The 18,778-nt window shown below is 47.0% G+C and overlaps 1 protein-coding gene across 4 annotated transcripts in view; it reads left to right on the top strand.

Annotated features, from left to right (window-relative positions):
- The window catches only part of CGNL1 (cingulin like 1), a 158,815-nt gene that overhangs the window by 126,100 nt on the left and 13,937 nt on the right, over positions 1–18,778 (top strand). For 3 of the 4 annotated variants that reach the window (XM_045899992.3, XM_054513523.2, XM_064570419.1), the window contains 5 exons: positions 179–283; positions 6,019–6,171; positions 7,078–7,248; positions 11,211–11,372; positions 14,457–14,546. In XM_045899992.3, coding sequence (XP_045755948.1) covers positions 179–283; positions 6,019–6,171; positions 7,078–7,248; positions 11,211–11,372; positions 14,457–14,546 — 681 coding nt within the window. The remainder of the gene's footprint in view (positions 1–178; positions 284–6,018; positions 6,172–7,077; positions 7,249–11,210; positions 11,373–14,456; positions 14,547–18,778) is intronic. The other variant, XM_064570420.1, reaches the window with a different exon arrangement.

Genomic DNA, 18,778 nt, shown 5'->3' with positions numbered 1-18,778 from the left:
GGCTAAATGGGGAACTGCAGACAGGCACACATGTCTAAGAGCCTACCTGCTATGTGCCACCTTGGGTCCACTGCTGGCTGTGTCCTTGGATGTCTCCCGCCTTCCCTTCATGCCCCCGAGCCCGCTTCCTAGACACAACACGCATCCGCGTGCACTCTGACCTTGTGTGTCATTGTAGAGAGAGAGCCGGCAATTAGAGGAGGCCCTTGTGCAGGCAAGAAAGGAAGAAAGAGAAGCCACATCAGCCAGAAGGACCCTGGAGAGTGAGCTGGAAGATGTGCAGGTAAACATAGAGCTGTTGTCTTTATTCCTCATAGAAGAAGCCTGAGAAGCAAAATTGGTGAGACGTGGACAGATCGCCACTGGTCCTCTACACCCAGTGAGTTCCTTGCATAGTAAGAACCACACTGGGCTTCAGACCCTCCATCTAGACCACCAGTGGTTCTTAACTGGGGGACATCTGGCAATGTCTGGTGACATTTTTGGTTGTCACAGCCAGGGACATGCTCCTCGCATCGAGTGGGCAGAGGCCAGGGATGGGACAGCCCCCACAGCAACGAATTATCTGGCCCCAAATGGCAGTGGTGCCGAGGTGGAGAAATCCTGGTGTAGACAGTAAAGAGCTTGACAGCTTTCCAAAGATAAAATATGAATTGTGTGAGAAAGCTGGCAGGATCGGTCCCCGAGGCAGTGTGGAGTCAGCTCTCTGGCAGAAGCCAATTTCCTTTCTCCTCTGGGCAAATATACTCCGCAGAGTGTAGTCCTTCAGGACGGCTATTAAAAGCAGGAGGAAGTCGGGTGTTTTTTTTTTTTTTAAACTAGATAGCTATCTGTATTCGAAATCAGTAGATTCTTAGAAAATTAGGTTTTCCCATTTGAAGGTTAGAAAGATTGTAGGAAGTACATTCTTAAAAAAAAAAAAATGTCTGCAGTGAAGCTCTAAAATGAGTTTGCACAGCGACCTCAGTGGGATCCAGGTATGTCCTTCTACCTGCTCTGGGTTTTAAAGAACCAGCATCAAGCATTCCTCAGGCCGTTTCTGAGGAGGCCAAAGGCAGTGATTTTGAGCAGCTGTCAAGGAGGACATTGTTAATGTTTTCCATGAGGACCATTGGGTGGGGAAGGGACATATGAAATGTGTTAGGGGCTGACAAAGCAGTCAGGGTTCAGATTTGTAAATCTGCCTAATGCCTAATTGCAGCTTTCCTTTCAGTATACCGCTTCCCCTCCTCCGGGGCAGAGAGAGCCTGCTTGTGCTAGGATTCGCTTCAGGTCCGCCGTAGCCAGGGGCCGTCACCCCCAGAGCGGAGGTCTGTGCCTTCTCTCCAGCTTTGGACAAAGACCTTGTTTTTGCAGACAGTAAAGCCCGCTTTTCTCTTGAGTTTGGTGTCTGACTGTCCTCACTTTGGACTTCTTTCCCTCTTTCTCTCCCCTCCCTCCTTCCCTCCCTTCCATCCTTCCCTCCTCTTTGTTACAAACTCTGGTTTGGTTAGTTTGGCGTGGACGGCAGGCTCAGCATGCTGCTCCTGAAGCCTTGTGCTGACGACGGCCAGCCGCTGAGGTGCAGGGTTCCACCGGGAGAGCTAGCTGGGGGCAGGAGGAGAGGGAAAGCATTCCTACTCTGCAGGGACAAAAGTCTGCACCTTCGTGTCACGTCCATACCAAGTGCTGGGCGCAGCTATTACACGCTGTCCGTCTTTATCATCTTTAGGTCAAACCAGAGCATTTCGCACAGAAGGAAGTAGTGTACCAGCTGTGGATCTGCAGCTCCGGGTTGCTTTGGCGGAGGGAGAGCGGGTGATGGCCTCAAGGCCTAAAGGTCTTAATGTAATCCCCACCCACCGCACCCCCGGGTTGCTAGCCTCGCCCCGCCTGGGAAATGATCCCTGACCTGTTCCCGGGTGCTCGGGCCTGTTTGCCCCGTGGTGCCGGGCTGGCTGGCGCATGAAGGCCTGGGGCGGTATGTGGCCGTGCCAACCACCAGCAGCGCTCTCTGGAAGACACTCAAGAAGGCCCGGCAGCCTCCCCGCGGTTCTCTCAGGTAGCCGGTCTCGGAAGGAGTCCCCTGCACAATGCACCATGGCTCTCAGATGCTGGGTTTTCTGTCAAATCGGGAACCAGAGAGCCGGTCCGATGACTTTCCGCATGCCTCCCTTCCCAAAGCTGGCAACCGAAAGCGAACTTAACCCTTCGAGGAGGAGGGAAGAGTAACTTGTTTTTGTTTTTTAGTCCCCACATGGCATTTTATATTTCAGAGTCTTTGTACCTTTAGCAGTCTGTGGCATCTTCATGCATGGTAACTTTTCCTTGACACAGTAGCCAAAGGCCACGGGAACTTAGGTCTGATTTATTAGGACTCAGAAAGTGGCAGTGGGATAGAACGATGCCATTGTTGGTTTGCTCGACCCCTGCTGCTGGGGTTAGGATGGCACTGCCGAGTAGATCCACTGGAACTGCCTTCAGGCAGAGATGTGTCGGATTCCCTTGAGAAACGGCTTCTGCAGATGGGGAAGTGAAGAAACCCTTTCTGGAGAAGCCACCATTCTCTCCTTTGGGGAGGGATAATGTGTAAGTTCTGTAAGCCTTCCCCTCCCACCCTGTCGGACTTCCGTGTCATGAAATGACAGAAGAGAGCCCTAGAGCTTCCCCCGTGGCAGCCCCGGTACTGTGGCAGGGAACTGCCTGGGACCCACGCGGTCTTGTGTCCCCACAGAGGCTGCGTAAGGGGAGCGCGTTTTCATTCATGAGCTGCTCTCACAAGCTGTAACTTGTGTATCTGGACAACACTCCTGAGAAGTGTTCTCATGAGTTTTTTTTTTTTTTTTTAGATTTTATTTATTTGACAGAGAGACACAGCGAGAGAGGGAACACAAGCAGGGAGAGTGGGAGAGGGAGAAGCAGGCTTTCTGCCGAGCAGGGAGCCCGATGCGGGGCCCGATCCCAGGACCCTGGGATCATGACCTGAGCCAAAGGCAGACGCTTAATGACTGAGCCACCCAGGCGCCCCTCATCAGTTCATTTTTGTCAGTGCTTCATTGCAGCTTTCCTTTCAGTATACAGCTTCTCCTCGGGGGCAGAGAGGAGCCTGCTTGTGCTAGGATTCATTCGGGTCAGCCATAGCTCAGGGGCCGTCACCCCCAGCTTCGGTCTGATCAAGCCTCTCATTCCTGTAAGTCCATGGGCTCACCTGCCACTCGGCTATTGTTAATAGGGACTAACAGGGGCCTTCCTTAGTCATACAGTAAAAGGCTCTGCATCCATCAACAGACAGTGGTCTTCAAGCTCAAGGGTACTCACTATACATTCAATAACTGTGTTTTCTATTCTCTGAACTGATCATTTTTTCCCCGATTTTTGTCGCAGTATTTTGGTCAATGGGTTTATGTTGCTGGTCTTCGAAATATAGTCACTGTAGCAACAGCCTTTCGCTCCTGACTCCCAGCTGCAAAATGGGGAGTTTGCTTCTTTTTGTGTGAGTTTGGAACATGTTTTCTCAGCAATGGTGTATTGGAATACATTCCTGGAGGAACTGAGGAGGCAGAACATTATTCTAAACAGCATCTCTAAAATTTAAAGTATGTTAGAATTTTCTGAGTAAATTTTAAGTCTAAATTTGTGGGCCCCGGTCTAAGGAAAATTGTGATTCCATCACAGGGGGCTAGAATCTGCATTTCAAGTAAGGAACACCCCATCCTTACTTGGCGACTCTGACATACAAAGTCTTTAGACCACTTTTGGGGGTAGGTATTAATTTCCAGCCACTGAGTTTTTATCATATGTCTCATCATGAATCTGGGCTATGAGACATACTCAGATGGAAAATCTCTTCCTGCCTTGACAGATCTTACTACCTTGCAATAGAGGCAAGCTACAAGAAATATTTTTTAAATAATTTAGCAACACTGTTCTTCCAGACAAATGTGTGAGTGTTGGGGTGGGGTGTGTGGGGTTTTGGCGGGGCCCCAGGCCCAGAGTGGGTGAGTCTCATGTCTCCGGTGGCACAGGAGACCGGGGCCAGGCAGGGCGCCCTGCCTGAGCCAAGGGGGAAGCAGAGATGCACACACCATATGGAGGTTGATTGGAGCCAAGGCTGGCTTGTCTGCTGGCCTGTAGCCTCTGGGATTGGGATCCAGGAGGAGAAAAAGAGGCTGGTTGGGGGGGTGGTCTCTAAGGGCATGGTTGAGTTGGATCCTATAGGAAGCCCTTCATGTCCCTCTGTATTTTGTTGTTTTTCGGGAATTTACATTTTGAGATACGTTACTTGAGAGTTTTCTCCCACACATGGAACCAGACCTTGCTTGCCTTACCCTGCATCCTCCCCTTTGCCCCCAACACCACTAAATCAACTACAAACACAAATCCCAGGAGGTGACCCTGTTTCTGGTATGTGCCCAGCTGGACTGTGGTGGGACACACTCCTGCTAATTGCCTCCACACTGAACTTCTAATTACCTTCCTTTTACCACCTTCTTTTCTCCCAACAGCTTTTGTTGACCTTGGTTTCCCGCAGAAATTAACTTCAGCAGCCCAGCTGCGTTGGCTGGTTCTGTGAGTGCAGTTCAGCCTGGCAGAGTGGAGGGGCCGGAAGGCCTCCACAGGTGGCTTTTTGGCCCCAGGTCACAGGGTCGGCCAGCAGCATGGCTGGCCATGCTTTGCAAACCAGGAGTGCCCCAAGTGATTTGGGAGTGTTTTCAAGACGCCTGAGTTGGTGCATGTGATAGCTTGTAAATTGTTAAGCACCGTACAGATACAGAGACTGTTGTCCTTGTAACAGCAGCTGCGGAGACACAGGACACAAGTCCTAAGCAGTCCCTGTAGCAACTCACATGCAGCCCTCAGTACCTGAGACCATTTTCTTTTTTTTTAAATTTTTATTTATTTGACAGAGAGAGACACAGCAAGAGAGGGAACACAAGCGGGGGGGGGGAGGGGAGGGAGAAGCAGGCTTCCCACTGAGCAGGGAGCCCGATGCGGGACTCGATCCCAGGACCCTGGGACCATGACCTGAGTCGAAGGCAGACACTTAACCGACTGAGCCACCCAGGCGCCCCTGAGACCCATTTTTCTAGATGATCCAGCCCACGTCTGGGTCATGCTGCCTCTTTCTGAGCTCTGCCCCTTCTTGGTATCTTTACGCCAGCGGCTGCAGAACTTAGCCATTTAAAGAGGCCACCATAATCTTTTTAAGATACTTTAGGATTTTGTTTTAGAATTGCATCTTTTTACATAAAGAATATCAGGCTCTGTGACTGGGTGAGGTGAGAGCTTCAGGGGATCCTGGGGAAAATAGCTCACTCAAGATAGTTTCATTTTATGGTAAGTACTAGGATTTGGTGCTGAATCACTAAATAACACTCATTTGCACTTTTCTAACTAGTGTCTTTTCCGTTTCACACCTTTTACTCATCAAGTTTATCCACCTGTGGATTGCCAGATTCCTTTTTCTTCCATCTATGAGTCCAACCACGATTTTGTTGATTACAACTCCCTCTACCCAAGTGGACTCTTGACCTTATGGGTCAGTGTTCTCTTTCCTCATAGATTCATTTTTAGCTATTTTAACTGTAGGAAGCGTCTGCAGAGCAGAGGAAATTCTAGACCATGAGATGTAATGCTGTATAACACAGGATGTAAATTGCCACATTGGTTCAGGTTTGTCTGATATATATCTTTACCTCAGTTTTCAAGCATGAACTTGAAAATTTCATGTTTTCAGACACTGTCCTTAATCACTGCCCTGAGCAGCCTTGGCCATTTTCTGTATTTCTGTAATAAATCCTTTGCCCCTTTATTCTCATGTGTTTTTTTGGCTGAGTCAACTTTGCATTTGGGTCCTTGAATTTCAGAACCAGCCGTGTCTTTGTGTCTTGGGATGGTTTTGTTTTGATCCTTTTCCTTATCACCGATGTAGCAGGTCTGATTGCTTTGTGGTGTGGCTGCAGAATTCCCTCTGCCCCCTGTTCCTGGGGCTGACCTGGTAGGTAGGTGACCGTGCTGTCCCTTCCCTGCCGTGTGCAGAGAAATCTGAGTCGGGCCACCCAGGAGCAGAAGCAGTTGTCTGAGAAGCTCAAAGATGAGACAGAGCAGAAGGAGCAGTTAAGGAGACTGAAGAACGAGATGGAGAACGAGCGATGGCACCTGGACAAGACCATTGAGAAACTGCAGAAGGAGGTGAGGGGTGGGGAAGCAAGGGGTGTGGGGGGAACACCTGGGCTGGGGCCCAGTGTCCTCTGAGGGCCTGGTGAGAGCTAAGGAAACCTACACTGATGTCTAAGCATGCATGTGTCAGATTTCCAGATCCCCTGAAGCAGCTCTTTGGACTTGTTGAGAATCCCAGTTAAAGGGAAACTGGTCTAGAAAATGCCAGTACTCTCTGGATTCTGGGCCCAGCTCCTCTCAACAATCACCCAAAGAAGCCTGGCACGTAAGGGCAGACTTAACAATTGTTACCTGAATCAGAACCGTGTGTAACGTCTGCATTTGCACCCATCTTTCTTGTCCAGAAATGTGAAAGGCAGTTTCAAAGTCTAGTAGTTGCTACTTCTCTTCTCTGCTCATCTCTGCCCTGAAATACCCAGAAGGGGGAGAGGCACAAAGCTGACGGGCTCCCTGCATTCTAGGAGCCAACAGGAATGCCTGCCATCTTCTGATCCCTACTATGTACCAGTCACTGTACCAGCTATTTTGTAACTGGAATTCTCTTATGTATTAATTCTGACAACACCCCTGTAAGGTACATATGATGATTCCAGTATTTCCGATGAGGACACCACAGAGGCCCAGTGAGGTTTAAGGGCATGGCCCGGTTATGTAGCTGGTAAGTGGCAAAGCAAGGGCATGACCCAGGTCTAGGTATCCAGCCACAAAAGGTGTGCTTGTTCACTCCTCCTTGCTACTTCCAAGTTAGAGGTGACCAAGCCTGGACAGCCCATGACCAGGTGCTTTGCAAAGTCTTTGGGGAGGTTGTAGAAGAAAGAGGAGGAGATGTGTTCTGTGTTTCGATGGGACCCAAACCTAGCTCTCGGGCCCCAGCTGGAGTATCACAGGGTGGGCTCACAGCCATGTCACTCCTTCCAGATGGCTGACATTGTTGAGGTGTCCCGCATATCAACCCTGGAGCTCCAGAACCAGCTGGATGAGTACAAGGAGAAAAATCGCCGGGAGCTTGCAGAAATGCAAAGGCAGTTGAAGGAGAAAACCTCAGAGGCCGAAAAGTCACGTCTGACTGCCATGAAACTGCAGGATGAGGTAATGCCTGGCCAGATCCTTTCCTGGTTTACCCCCCCGTTCAGAGTATGCTGTACTAGAGACTGTTTTGCAACTCTTCTAGGAGAGACTCAGGGTACGTCCGAAGACAGCATTTGGACTTGATTCTTCAGTGTTAACCCTTAGGATGGTCACATGGGGCAAATGGCATTCTAAGACACAAAGTCCCAGGGCCCTGGGCTGAAATTGACACAACTTTAAAGTGACCATTTTCTCGATTCATCCAACAGTTTCTGCCTAAAATGTTTAGCTGCCATTTATGGAGCACCACTGGTATACCCAGCTGTGTCTCAACGATTCATGTGTATTAGTGTTTTGTTTTGTTTTGTTTTGTTTTTTAAAAGATTTATTTATTTATTTGAGAGAGCGAGAATGAGAGAGAAAGAGTACATGAGAGGGGGGAGGGTTAGAGGGAGAAGCAGGCTCCTCACCGAGCAGGGAGCCTGATGTGGGACTCGATCCCGGGACTCCAGGATCATGACCTGAGCCGAAGGCAGTCGCTTAACCAACTGAGCCACCCAGGCGCCCATTTGTGTATTAGTGTTTTAATTTAACCCTAGAACACAGATTATAGTAAACAATTGCTTTTTGACATTCATTTATAAAATACAGACTTTTATGGGAGCGGGTGTGGTGGACATGAGCTTCAGAACAACGATAATGGAGACAAAAAGAAATCTTCAGGAATGTATGAGTACTGAAATTATTAAAACATATTTTTTAGTATTATATTTAGGAATAGGTGTAGAGCAAAATAACTCAAATGTTAGCTCCCTTCAGTCTTGACTTGTAAAGAGCCAAGAAAAATAAAAGGAATGTTTTTGATTATTTTAATGGAAAGCTGAAGGTTCTAAAACACAAGTACGGCGTATGCTGATTTCTCGTTATGCCTCTTGCCAGCTGGATGACCTTGAGCAACTTACCCCAATTTTCGGAGCATCTGTTTTTACCTCTTTAAAAACACACCAAATAACGATGATTTAATAATGAAATGAGATAACGTGTGAGACTAGAGAGCCGAGGGTTTTTGTATATCCTGGACACCAATGTTAAGGGTTTTTTTTTTAGAGTCCAAGGCTTGCTTTTTTTCATAAGCAGTGCCAAGAGCATCAAGATTCCACAGGAAAACAAGTTTTTCTTTAAAAAACAAACTTTTAATATCTTTGATGATCAAAGAGATATTGCCCATGAGTCAGTGCTGGAACTGTGTGAAAGAACAATGGAGATTTATTATAGACTTCTAGAACATTTCTGAAAGGATCCTGATAACAAGTCCCCTCTGCTGCAGGGTCATATGATGCAGGACCCCAGTAACTGAAATTAGCATAGTGACATCACAGTTCTTTCTGGCATTAAAAGAAAGTCATTTGCATTTCTACGGCAAACAGGAGGGGAGTTTCGGATATTTGCCAGAACACCAACAAACACATGGTGCGCTGCTTTGATTTCAGAAAAATCAGTGTCATGATGACCTCTGCAAAGGGCTTCCTGTTGCTTTTTTTTTTTTAAAGATTTTATTTATTTATTTGACAGAGAGAGAGACAGCGAGAGAAGGAATACAAGCAGGGGGAGTGGGAGAGGGAGAAGCAGGCTTCCCGGCAAGCAGGGAGCCCAATGCGGGGCTCGATCCCAGGACCCTGGGATCATGACCTGAGCCGAAGGCAGACGCTTAACGACTGAGCCACCCAGGCGCCCTTCCTGTTGCTTTTTGTGTGATGGTTATCATTCTGCTAGAATCTTCGGATTGGAAGGAACTTCAGAGATCCTCTAGTTGGATGAGGAAACTGAGACCCAGAGAGATTAGTTAAGGCCAGAAGGAGATCAGTATTGTTCATAAAAGAGCAGTCATTCAAAACGAGATCCCTTAACAGTGAAAACAAAAGATGACCCTTCCTAGATTTTTCTCAGTGGTGCAGCCCTGTGAGACACAGTTTCCGTCTGAATGGCAGAAATGGACACCTCATCGTTCTGGAAGGAAACTGCAGGCAGATACTGCCCTGTATCCAGCTATGGAAGTCAGTGGAGTTGGTGAAAACAAAAGTGAATTGACAAGCCAGGGTCACCCTGGATCCTTGAAAAACTCAAGCTCACCTCTGTTCACGGCCCCCAACCCTGTGTTTTGGTTGAGCTGAGATAAAGCTTGTCTGTTAACATAAAAGGGGCAGGGAGTCGGTCTATCCTCAGGGGCAAAGCACTGCCTTCTTTGCTTTAAGAGAAATAGACATTTGACATGTTTTGCCTTTGGTGTGGAGCCAGAGAAGTTCTGACGAAGGTTATCTCTAGAGAATGAAGGCTTGGAGTTCACTGTTGGTTTATTGTCTGAATCCCACTTAGCGAAGGGCAGTTCTGACTACTTCAGGGGAGCACTAGTGTAGCTAGTAGTGCTTGGGATCCCAGGCACTATCCGTGTTCTGTGGGGCATGGCCTCATTGAGTATTCTTTTTTTTTTTTTTTTACTTAAGTATAAATTTTTTTGTATTCTTATGTTAATCCCCATACATTACATCATTAGTTTTAGATGTAGTGTTCCATGATTCATTGTTTGTGCATAACACCCAGTGCTCCATGCAGAATGTGCCCTCCTCAATACCCATCACCAGGCTAACCCATCCTCCCACCCCCCTCCCCTCTAGAGCCCTGTTTGTTTTTCAGAGCCCATCGTCTCTCATGGTTCGTCTACCCCTCCGATTTCCCCCCCTTCATTCTTCCCCTCCTGCTACCTTCTTCTTCTTTTTTTTTTGAGTATTCTTTTTGACAGAGCCCTTGACTCAGTTACCACTACACCAGATGACGGTCTTTATCTGGAGAGGTCTTCTTCAAGGCTGTGCTGTTCTCATTGAAAGGTCAGGGGTTCCTGTCAGCTTCCAGGAACCCATTTCCTAAAGTTTTGCCACTGGGCTTCTGAAACTAGCCTAACCTGGTGCCCCCCCACCCCCAACACCAGACTATCTTTGAGGCTTCCCCAACTTCTCTGTGAAAATCACCCCCAAAAGATGCTGTTCTCTAATGGAGTTTGCCACTCACTGTCATATACTCTCTGAAGGAACTAAACCCCTGGTGTAGTTAGTTATTCCTAAGACGGTGCCTTCACCCAATACCCTATACCAGCTCCAAGAGGGAAGGAAGTTGGAAACAAAACAGATAGTCTTGGTCTTCACTGAATCAATCCACACAGGTGTATGAGGAGCACGTACAGGTGGTTGGTCCCCTCGGGGAGATTCCAGCGAAGTAGAAAACAGGGACAACCCCCTTGCGTAGCAATCTGTTTGTTGCACTTTCTTCAAAGCTGTTAGTTCAGTGCCACCTTGTGGATGAAAAGAACACTGTAGATTATGACAGCTGATTTAGGATTTTCTTCTAGAGAGCAGATGGTTTCACCTAATGTGCATGCTTATATTATTAGATTTTGTGCTTGCGAGTTGTTTTGGGGTCATTAATTTCATTTTTATTTTCCCCTCATTTTGGCCCTCCCACTGAGATGATGCTGGTACAGGTGGGTCATAAATCACACTGTAGGAAGCACTTACCTAGTTCGGTGGCTCTCAAGTGTTTTTGGCCATGACCTATATAGTAAGAACTACGTCCCGCATCGCAACCCAGTAATATGTACATCCATACAAATGTATGAGTGTCTAGTACAAAGGTTTCACAAAACAATATCTATTTGTATTCTACTCTGATATTTTCTGTTATACTAAATTTCAAAATGCTGGCCAACATCTACTAAATTGAATTTATAACTCAGTGGTTTGCTACCTGTAGCTAGGAAGCTGCTGCTTTTTATAGGAGAGGAAACTGAGGCCCAGAGGGAGCTGGAACTGGCTCAGGGTCTTCTGGACTGCAGTATGTGGGCATCCCCCGATCATCTTTGGGGTCAGCCTCTGCACTGTCTGTCCAGATGCTCTCCTGATGCAGCCCAGGTAACCACCCACTCCTCCTTCTAGATGCGCCTGATGGAGGAGGAGTTACGGGACTACCAGAGAGCTCAGGATGAAGCGCTCACAAAAAGGCAACTTCTGGAGCAGACGCTGAAGGACCTGGAGTACGAGCTGGAGGCCAAGAGTCACCTCAAAGACGACCGAAGCCGACTCGTCAAGCAGATGGAGGTCTGTAGGCTATGCGAGTGTGAGCCGGGGCCTGTGCAGGGCAAGCATGGGACACAAGAGAAGTGACCTCTCTGTGCACACCTAAGCCTTTGGGATGCCTTCGGTTTTTATTCTCTGGAACAGCCAGACATTAGTAAAGTCATTTCTTGATTTGAGGAAGAAGCTAATAGTTCATAGACTCATAAGTTGTCAGAGCCAAAAGGAATGATGGGGACAGTTTAGCACAGTGCCCTCATTGTCTTGAAGAGGAAGCAAAACAGAGCCGGAAAGAGGCCAGGTGATTTTACATAAGGGCACATAGTGCATTTTCTATTGGTTGCTTTGGGAGGTGCTTCCAACTACAGAGGAGACAAGACGGCTGCAAATCTAGAGAGGGGCTGAGCTGTGCCTTGGACCCGAACCACCTAACTCCTGGGGACACCCAGCTCTCATTTGTCACACCGCATGCTCTGTTCTTGTCTCCTAACTCTGGCCTTTTTTTTTTTTTTTTCTGTCCCATGATCCAGCTTTGCCAAAGCTAGCAGCAAACTGTGGCTCAGTTCATTTTTGGATACACCATATGTACATAGTCTAAGACAGCATGTCAGAATGTGCTCACTGGGGTCACCAGCTGGGGGTGACCTGTTCACAACATGGTAGAAAAATATGAATCAAGTAATAGAATCAAAACATGCACAAGCTACTGAGCAGGACAGGAGGAATCTTAACATCAGTCCACCTGAACTTATACAAAAGAATAATCCTCAAGAACAAAACCAGCCCCAAACCAGAACACCCCCCCGAAAACACACATACCCCACATCCCAATGGAATTTAGTGAGGGGGAGAATCAGCCCCAGACCTATGGGAGAAGTTAAAATTGTCAAGGTTTTGGTAAAAAGACAGTGCTCAAGGACAGGGAGAGATGGTTTGAATTTAAAGTCAATGGAATTTCTGATTCAATTTTGCAAATAAATAAAAATAACTTTTAAAACCTCCAGGGGACTTAGTAGCAATTTCCATCCAGGGAGGGATATTTCAACCATTAAAGATTTTATTAGATGGGCCCCTTTTAGACACTAGAATAACCTGGTTACAGTCTTATTGTCCTTTTGTAGGATTGCTGTGTATTTTGCTATTGTTCCTGCTTCTGATCTCATTAGAGGGGGTCATTTTAAGGCAAGCTAAGGTCAACCCAGTTAACTAGGAAGTGATTTTTCAAGGACCCAAACAATCTGGTTCAAAGCAAGCTAAAGCTGCATTGGACAGCGGTGTGAGAACCTTTGGTGTAATGACCCCTGACCTGGGCCCCTGAATGCTCTTGGTGGGTTTTGAATAGTACAGATTTTAGACAGGAAGAGAGGCCTGTGAGGAGGTGCTTTTAGCTAAACATTGGGTTGTCATCTTCTTCTAGAATATTCTGACTAGAAAGAACATTTCCTTTTACCAAATCAAGGTCTAGAAGCAGTGACATGACTGAGCTTCCCTTGCCCCTGGGCATTATTTTAGATATTTCTCCATTAATGACAAAATGAATAGCTCTCAAGGCCCTACCAGAGCAGCTCGCTGGAGGAGTGTTTCCTCCCCTCAGAGGTAGCTGGCAGGACTAGCTTGCTGTGATGAATATCTTGCCTGTTCCTTCACTAGCACTTAACAAATTAATTCTCTGGACTCAAGAGCTCTCTCAACAATGGGCATTTTCTGTAGGATCAGAAACTCAGGTGGCTGTTTTACGTAAATGAAGCACTTGTGGACCCTCGGTGATTTCTGCCACGAGTGGAACTGGCCTCGGAGGCGTCAGGGACCACGGAACAAAGAGGAGGGTCAGGGCGCCTGGGTGGCTCAGTTGGTTAAGCGACTGCCTTCAGCTCAGGTCGTGATCCTGGAGTTCTGGGATCGAGTCCCGCATCGGGCTCCCTGCTCAGCAGGGAGTCTGCTTCTCCCTCTGACCCTCCCCCCTCTCGTGCTCTCTCTCAAATGAATAAATAAAATGTAAAAAAAAAAAAAAAAAAGGAGGGTCAGTGCAGAACCCGGTGCTCTGTTCCAAGTTGGTCTTCGAGCCTCTCAGCTCACGGGAGAGAGCTTTCTGGGTTCCCTGTAGATTTCATTCACCAGCAGGGAAGGCATTCACAGACATTTACTCATTCACGTGAGTAGCTCTGATTTTTGGCCTTTACAGAAGCGTCCAGAGCTTGTCAGCCAGCCCACTTTGACAATTGCAGAGACAGTGTTTACGTGCAGATGCTGCAGACTCGTGTTTCAAAACTCAAGATGCCGATTGCTTTTTTACCAAGTATGGCACTCAGTTAACGCAGACATATGACACATTGGCGAGTGACAGGAGAAACATGTGCATAGACCTTACAAGCCCCTATTTCTAGGTAGGGTGGTTTGTGTTAGAAGCCTCTTTTTTCATACACGCAGCTACTTTGACATGCTTTTCTCTTAGCACTCAGTGGTGTTAAATGAGGAGCCAGCAAGGAAGACAGAAATGACAATTCTTCTGTAATGACTGAGCCACCGCTATCTCTGGGTTACTCAGGTGCAGATTTGGGACTGACTGCCTAATGCACGAAGTGTGTGAGGTGTCCCAGAAAAGCAGGCGGGGGCAATAGTAAGTCGTAGCCTTTACTCCTGCAAGGCTCTCGGAAACTCTGAGCAGGAGGGAGAGAAAGCATTGTCCAGAGCTTGGAATTTTTAGAAAAATGTGTCTTGGATGATGTCTGAGCTCCCACATTGCCTTTTAACAGGTAACTTGGGGACCTTAGGCCTAGGTAGATCTTTGTAAAGTTACTGATTCATAAGGGGAACAAAAGATGTGAAGGAAACAGGCTAAAATATCCACAGGGCTTATGTTAGGGCTCGGGGTAATATTTTGTCTCCTTTCATGTATTTTTGAAATGCACAATTACATCTTACATTATGAAAGCAATACAACTCGGTTTTTTGGGCTGTATGAGAAGGAGATGCATCCTTTCCCTAAACTCTAGTGATACTCAGCTCTGATCTGCCTTTGAGGTTTGCATTCCCCAGGGCCGTCCTTGCACTCCACCTGGGTCAGTGTGAGTTTAATAGGGCTATGTTTGTGTCTTCCTTCTTTCTTAGGACAAGGTGTCTCAGCTGGAGATGGAACTGGAAGAAGAAAGAAATAACTCAGATTTGCTGTCTGAGAGGATCACTCGGAGCAGGGAACAGGTGCTGTATGTAGTTGAATGATGAATGGATTGTCCTTCATGGAAAAGGAAATGTGAGAAGTGAAACCCAAGGATTCAGCTAGAAGAGGGAAGAAAGTTCTTGCCTTATAGAAATGATGGAAGGCTGGGTAGTGTTCACCATAGTAAGCCATGAAGAGGGAGGTGTAGTATATAACATAAAGCACACAAAGTGGAAGTTTCCAGAGTGATTATAGGTAACAGTCTATTAGCCATAATAGGCAAACTGCTCTGCTTAGAGCAGAGGCTCTAAGAATCATTAGTCCAACAAACAATTGTGTGAAATTGGGTTGCCATGGAAAGTAGAGGACATGATGCAGATTTTTCCTTTAAGAACTTTACAAGCTAAATAGCCATACAGACGCCTATGAAGCATTCACAGTACATTAACAACCTCTTCCAAGTGAATGCTTTTTGCAGTTTTCAAAGGTGAGGAATTCCTCTTACCTTCGATCTGTACAGCAACACTGGGAGGCAGCCAGGGACCGTGTTCGCTGTCTTCACACTGTAGATAATAGAACTAATTTCCTAAATGACACTCCATGTAATCCGAAGGTTTTTGAATTTTGTTTCCATTTTTTAATTAAAAAAAAAGTTTAAAGCAGCTGGGTTCTGTCCTGGGGATAGGGAGTCCTCTCATTGGGAAGTGGTGGTTCCCTTCAATGGTTGCCTTGCCCAAACCATTTGACAGATCACATGGGGAAGCATTATGGGACGATATTCAGAATACGTAGTGACAGTTTTGAAAAGAACCTATATTCACTAATCTCAGCCTTTCATTTACATGACACCCATGGCTACCTGTAGAAACCTCTGAAGGGATGTATTTTCAGTGACAACTTAGTTGTATGCTGGGCTTCTGAAAATGGTACCAGAGAAACCATACATAGACATTCAGAAAGTTCTTCACCTCTTGATTTGTTTTGGGCACTTTCTTAATTAAGCAATGCAAACAAAACCTAAAAGCCTTGGATGAGGCTGAGTACAAATGAGGAAATTTTATCTATATAAAGGATTAAAATTAAAAATCTAAAATACAAGTTAATTTGGGCAAAATCTTCTTTATCCCAAGAAGCTCTTTCCTCTGGTCACTCTTCGACTTCGGCACATGCCCCACTTTTCCACCACCTCCGGACAACCAAGAACTGGAGGTTCTAATGCTTGGGGATGATGCCATTCCATGATGGTAGCCCCTCTTCAAAGTTGAAGGGAAATCACTGGCTTCTTTTCCATTGTTTCCCTGTTGACCGATTCTTTGCAAACAAGTAAGACAGTTGTGTTGTTTTGCTTCTGAGAGTGGAGAAATTCCAATCCGAACCTCCGTCCTCAGGTTCAGTTCTGTCTACGAGTTCCAAAGCCATGCTAACAGTATCCTGCTCAAGGGGGAGCAGCCCAGCCAACCGGAGCTGCAGAAGCTAGGGAAAGGCTTTCATGGAAACCTCAAATGGATCACCCAACCTTGACACTTGAGCCCTTGTACGTTCTTACTAAAGTCTGCATTTTGTTAGGCTCTTTCCCTGGTATAAAAGTTGCTTGGTGACGCGTTCCTGCCAGTGTGGCTGAGCCCCCACAGGGCCATGGGGCATTTCAGGATCTGCTAAGCATTCATGATAACAGAAGTGGCCACGAATTCGTTTTGCTAATGCTGCTCGTGGCTTAGGCAGGGAGGAACGGTGGCAAAGTCTGTCACCCTGTCAATAACCAGGCAGGCAAAACAGGCTTCCCGAGCCCCATGTTTTACACCAAAAACAAAACACAGACACAATGAACCAGAAAGTGGTTGTCTTGCTTGGCTCAGCTGATGGCCCAGCCTGAAGAGAACTGATGACTCAGTCCCCTTCTTTCTCCTCTCACCTGAGCATGTGACACATAGAGCTGCACTCCGTCATGTGGCCATGGCCGAAGATACTTTGAGCCAAGAACGTGAAGTGAGCCCAGGGAGGAGGTTAAGGGAACGAACTTGGTCTACTGGAAAGAACGTGGGCTTGCGAGTGCCTGGCCTAACTCCTGCACCAGCCCCATGGAGTCCCAGGAAGGTGCCAGCCTCTCTGAGCATATTCTTTAGGGGATGTCCCTGTTAAGGAGGTGTCACAGGTCAGTGTTGGGGTGGGGGAGAGGAGTTATCGTTATCACAGACTATTATTATAGTCTGTGAAAGGGCGGCTCTTCTCCAAATTCCAACACTGAGCCACTCTGACAAGGCTGCGTCTAGCCAAGTGTCATGAGTCCCTCGAACCCCCATCCTTCCCTGTGTCTGAGCTGAGTGCCCGAAGGGAGGGCTCCACAGCCTCTAGCCTGTTTGCCCTGTTCGTTCTGTTTTCCCTTCTATTTCCTTTCTTGTCCCTGCCCTCCCTGAGGTGGGGGGTTGAGGGGTAAAACTTGGTGCCTGTCATAGTGGAGGAACGGAGTGTCACGTTCACCTTGTAGGAATTGCTAAAACAACAACAAAACAAAACTCCTGAGGTAAGGCCTCTCTTCTGGCCTTTGCTATCTCTGGATTTGTGAGAAAGGGTAGCGTAGAGAACTGGGTTGACTGAATACCCGCCTCACAGGACAACATTTAATTCTTATTCAATGCTGGGGTCAATCTGAGACTTCTTTTTTGCCTCTTAAAGTAAAGGTTCCAAGGAAGGGCCTTGGGTATAGATAGTCGGGCCCTAATTTTGATCCGCTTACGTTAACTTGTTGGGCCATGAACCTGCTGCCTTCCTGCCAGAATCAGAGGGGAAACTTCCAAACCTAAGACCCCTTCTCCTCTCCCCCCCCAAACACTGACCTGTGATGCCTCCTTAACAGGGACATCCCCTAAAGAACAGGAAATGTTGCCTGTCTGGTATCTCCAACCCGATTTATAGCATCAGCCCCAGAAGCTCAGCAAACTGCTTCCAGGCACTGAAAAGGGAAGGCGTAGGGAGTTAGACTTTTTGGATCTTGCTCTCTTTAAATTGAAAAGGAAAAAGGTTACAGCTCTTACTTAAACTCTGCATTCTTATAAGCTCCCCTTCTGAATTTTGCTTTCCCCAAACATCTCTCATTTTTTCCCTAGTCTTAGTGGCAGGGCTTAGGTAGAAAAGCTGGGGGCGGGGGGGGAAGGTTTTCCAGCAATATGAGCAAATGGCCAACCCCTTTCACAGAATCTTAGATCTGGCAAGGACCTCCAAGTTCCTCTCCCCAGACTTCTGGTGCAGTGCACAAGAGATCTGAGGCCCAGCCCCATCGTCACGCCCCCCCTCCCCCCAATCTGGCCAGCTCACACAGGTGGTCAGTTGCAGAGCTGGCCTCAAATCTCCTGACTCCCCAAACAGGGTTCTACCAGTGCTCGGTGCTCATAAGGTATGCTGGATACCTCCTGTGTGCATAAATGGCATTGTGGTGAGACTGTAGAGATGATCAAAAGTGGCCCCTGTCCTTGAGTGTTTGAAGAGATGGAGGATGCCCCCCAAAATGGATGATTAATAAGAAAAAGCAACAGATACTAAATGCCAAGTGCAGGATTCAGGCAGCTCATGAAGGAAAGGCCATCATAGCAAGGGGTGATGGTGGGAGTTCTTTGAGGAAGGTGAACCTGGAGCTAGTTTTGAAGAAAGGGTAAGATTTAGACAAACTAAGGAGTGGGAAGGGAATCCTAGACAGAATGGATAGTGTGAATTAGGATTGGGAAGTAGGATATTTACAGTGTCTGGGGGACAATGAACGGAATACTGTGATAGGTTTCTGGTTTCCATAAGGGAATAGTAGGAGATAAGTTTGGAGAGGCAGGTTGAGGGTGTTGAATGGACCTTATCCTGAAGGCAGTGGGGAACCATTGAAGGTTGTAGAGCAGACAGTGAGGCATCCGGGGTATTTTAAAAGATTAATGTAGTGGGGTTGGGAGTAAGGACAGCAGAAGGGGAGACCAGGAGGAAGCTCAACTGGGCTGTTCGGGGACAGAGAATAGAAAAGGCAGTTATGAGATCAAACATCCTATCCTTTGTATGTTTTTTTCCCCCGTTCTTATACATACATTTGACACTCAGTAAATGCTGGGCGCATTATTTGTGAGTTCCCAGCCGTTCTTTTCCGTACATGCTCAGGATGTAATTTTTCAGACTGATGGGTTCAGGAAATCCTAACAAATTTTTTTTTCCCCAAACTTTTTGGATGCTTGAATTTTGTTTCCAAATCTGACTAACATGAAGGAGAAGGGATGAATTTAGACTTGATAAAGTCATATCT

This window comes from Mirounga angustirostris, unplaced genomic scaffold, assembly GCF_029215605.1.
Source record: "Mirounga angustirostris isolate CCGP_5_RB_7025 unplaced genomic scaffold, mMirAng1.0.hap1 SCAF_9, whole genome shotgun sequence".
NCBI lineage: Eukaryota > Metazoa > Chordata > Mammalia > Carnivora > Phocidae > Mirounga > Mirounga angustirostris.
Note: the sequence above shows the minus strand (reverse complement) of the source record. Positions and strands in the feature narration are given on the sequence as shown.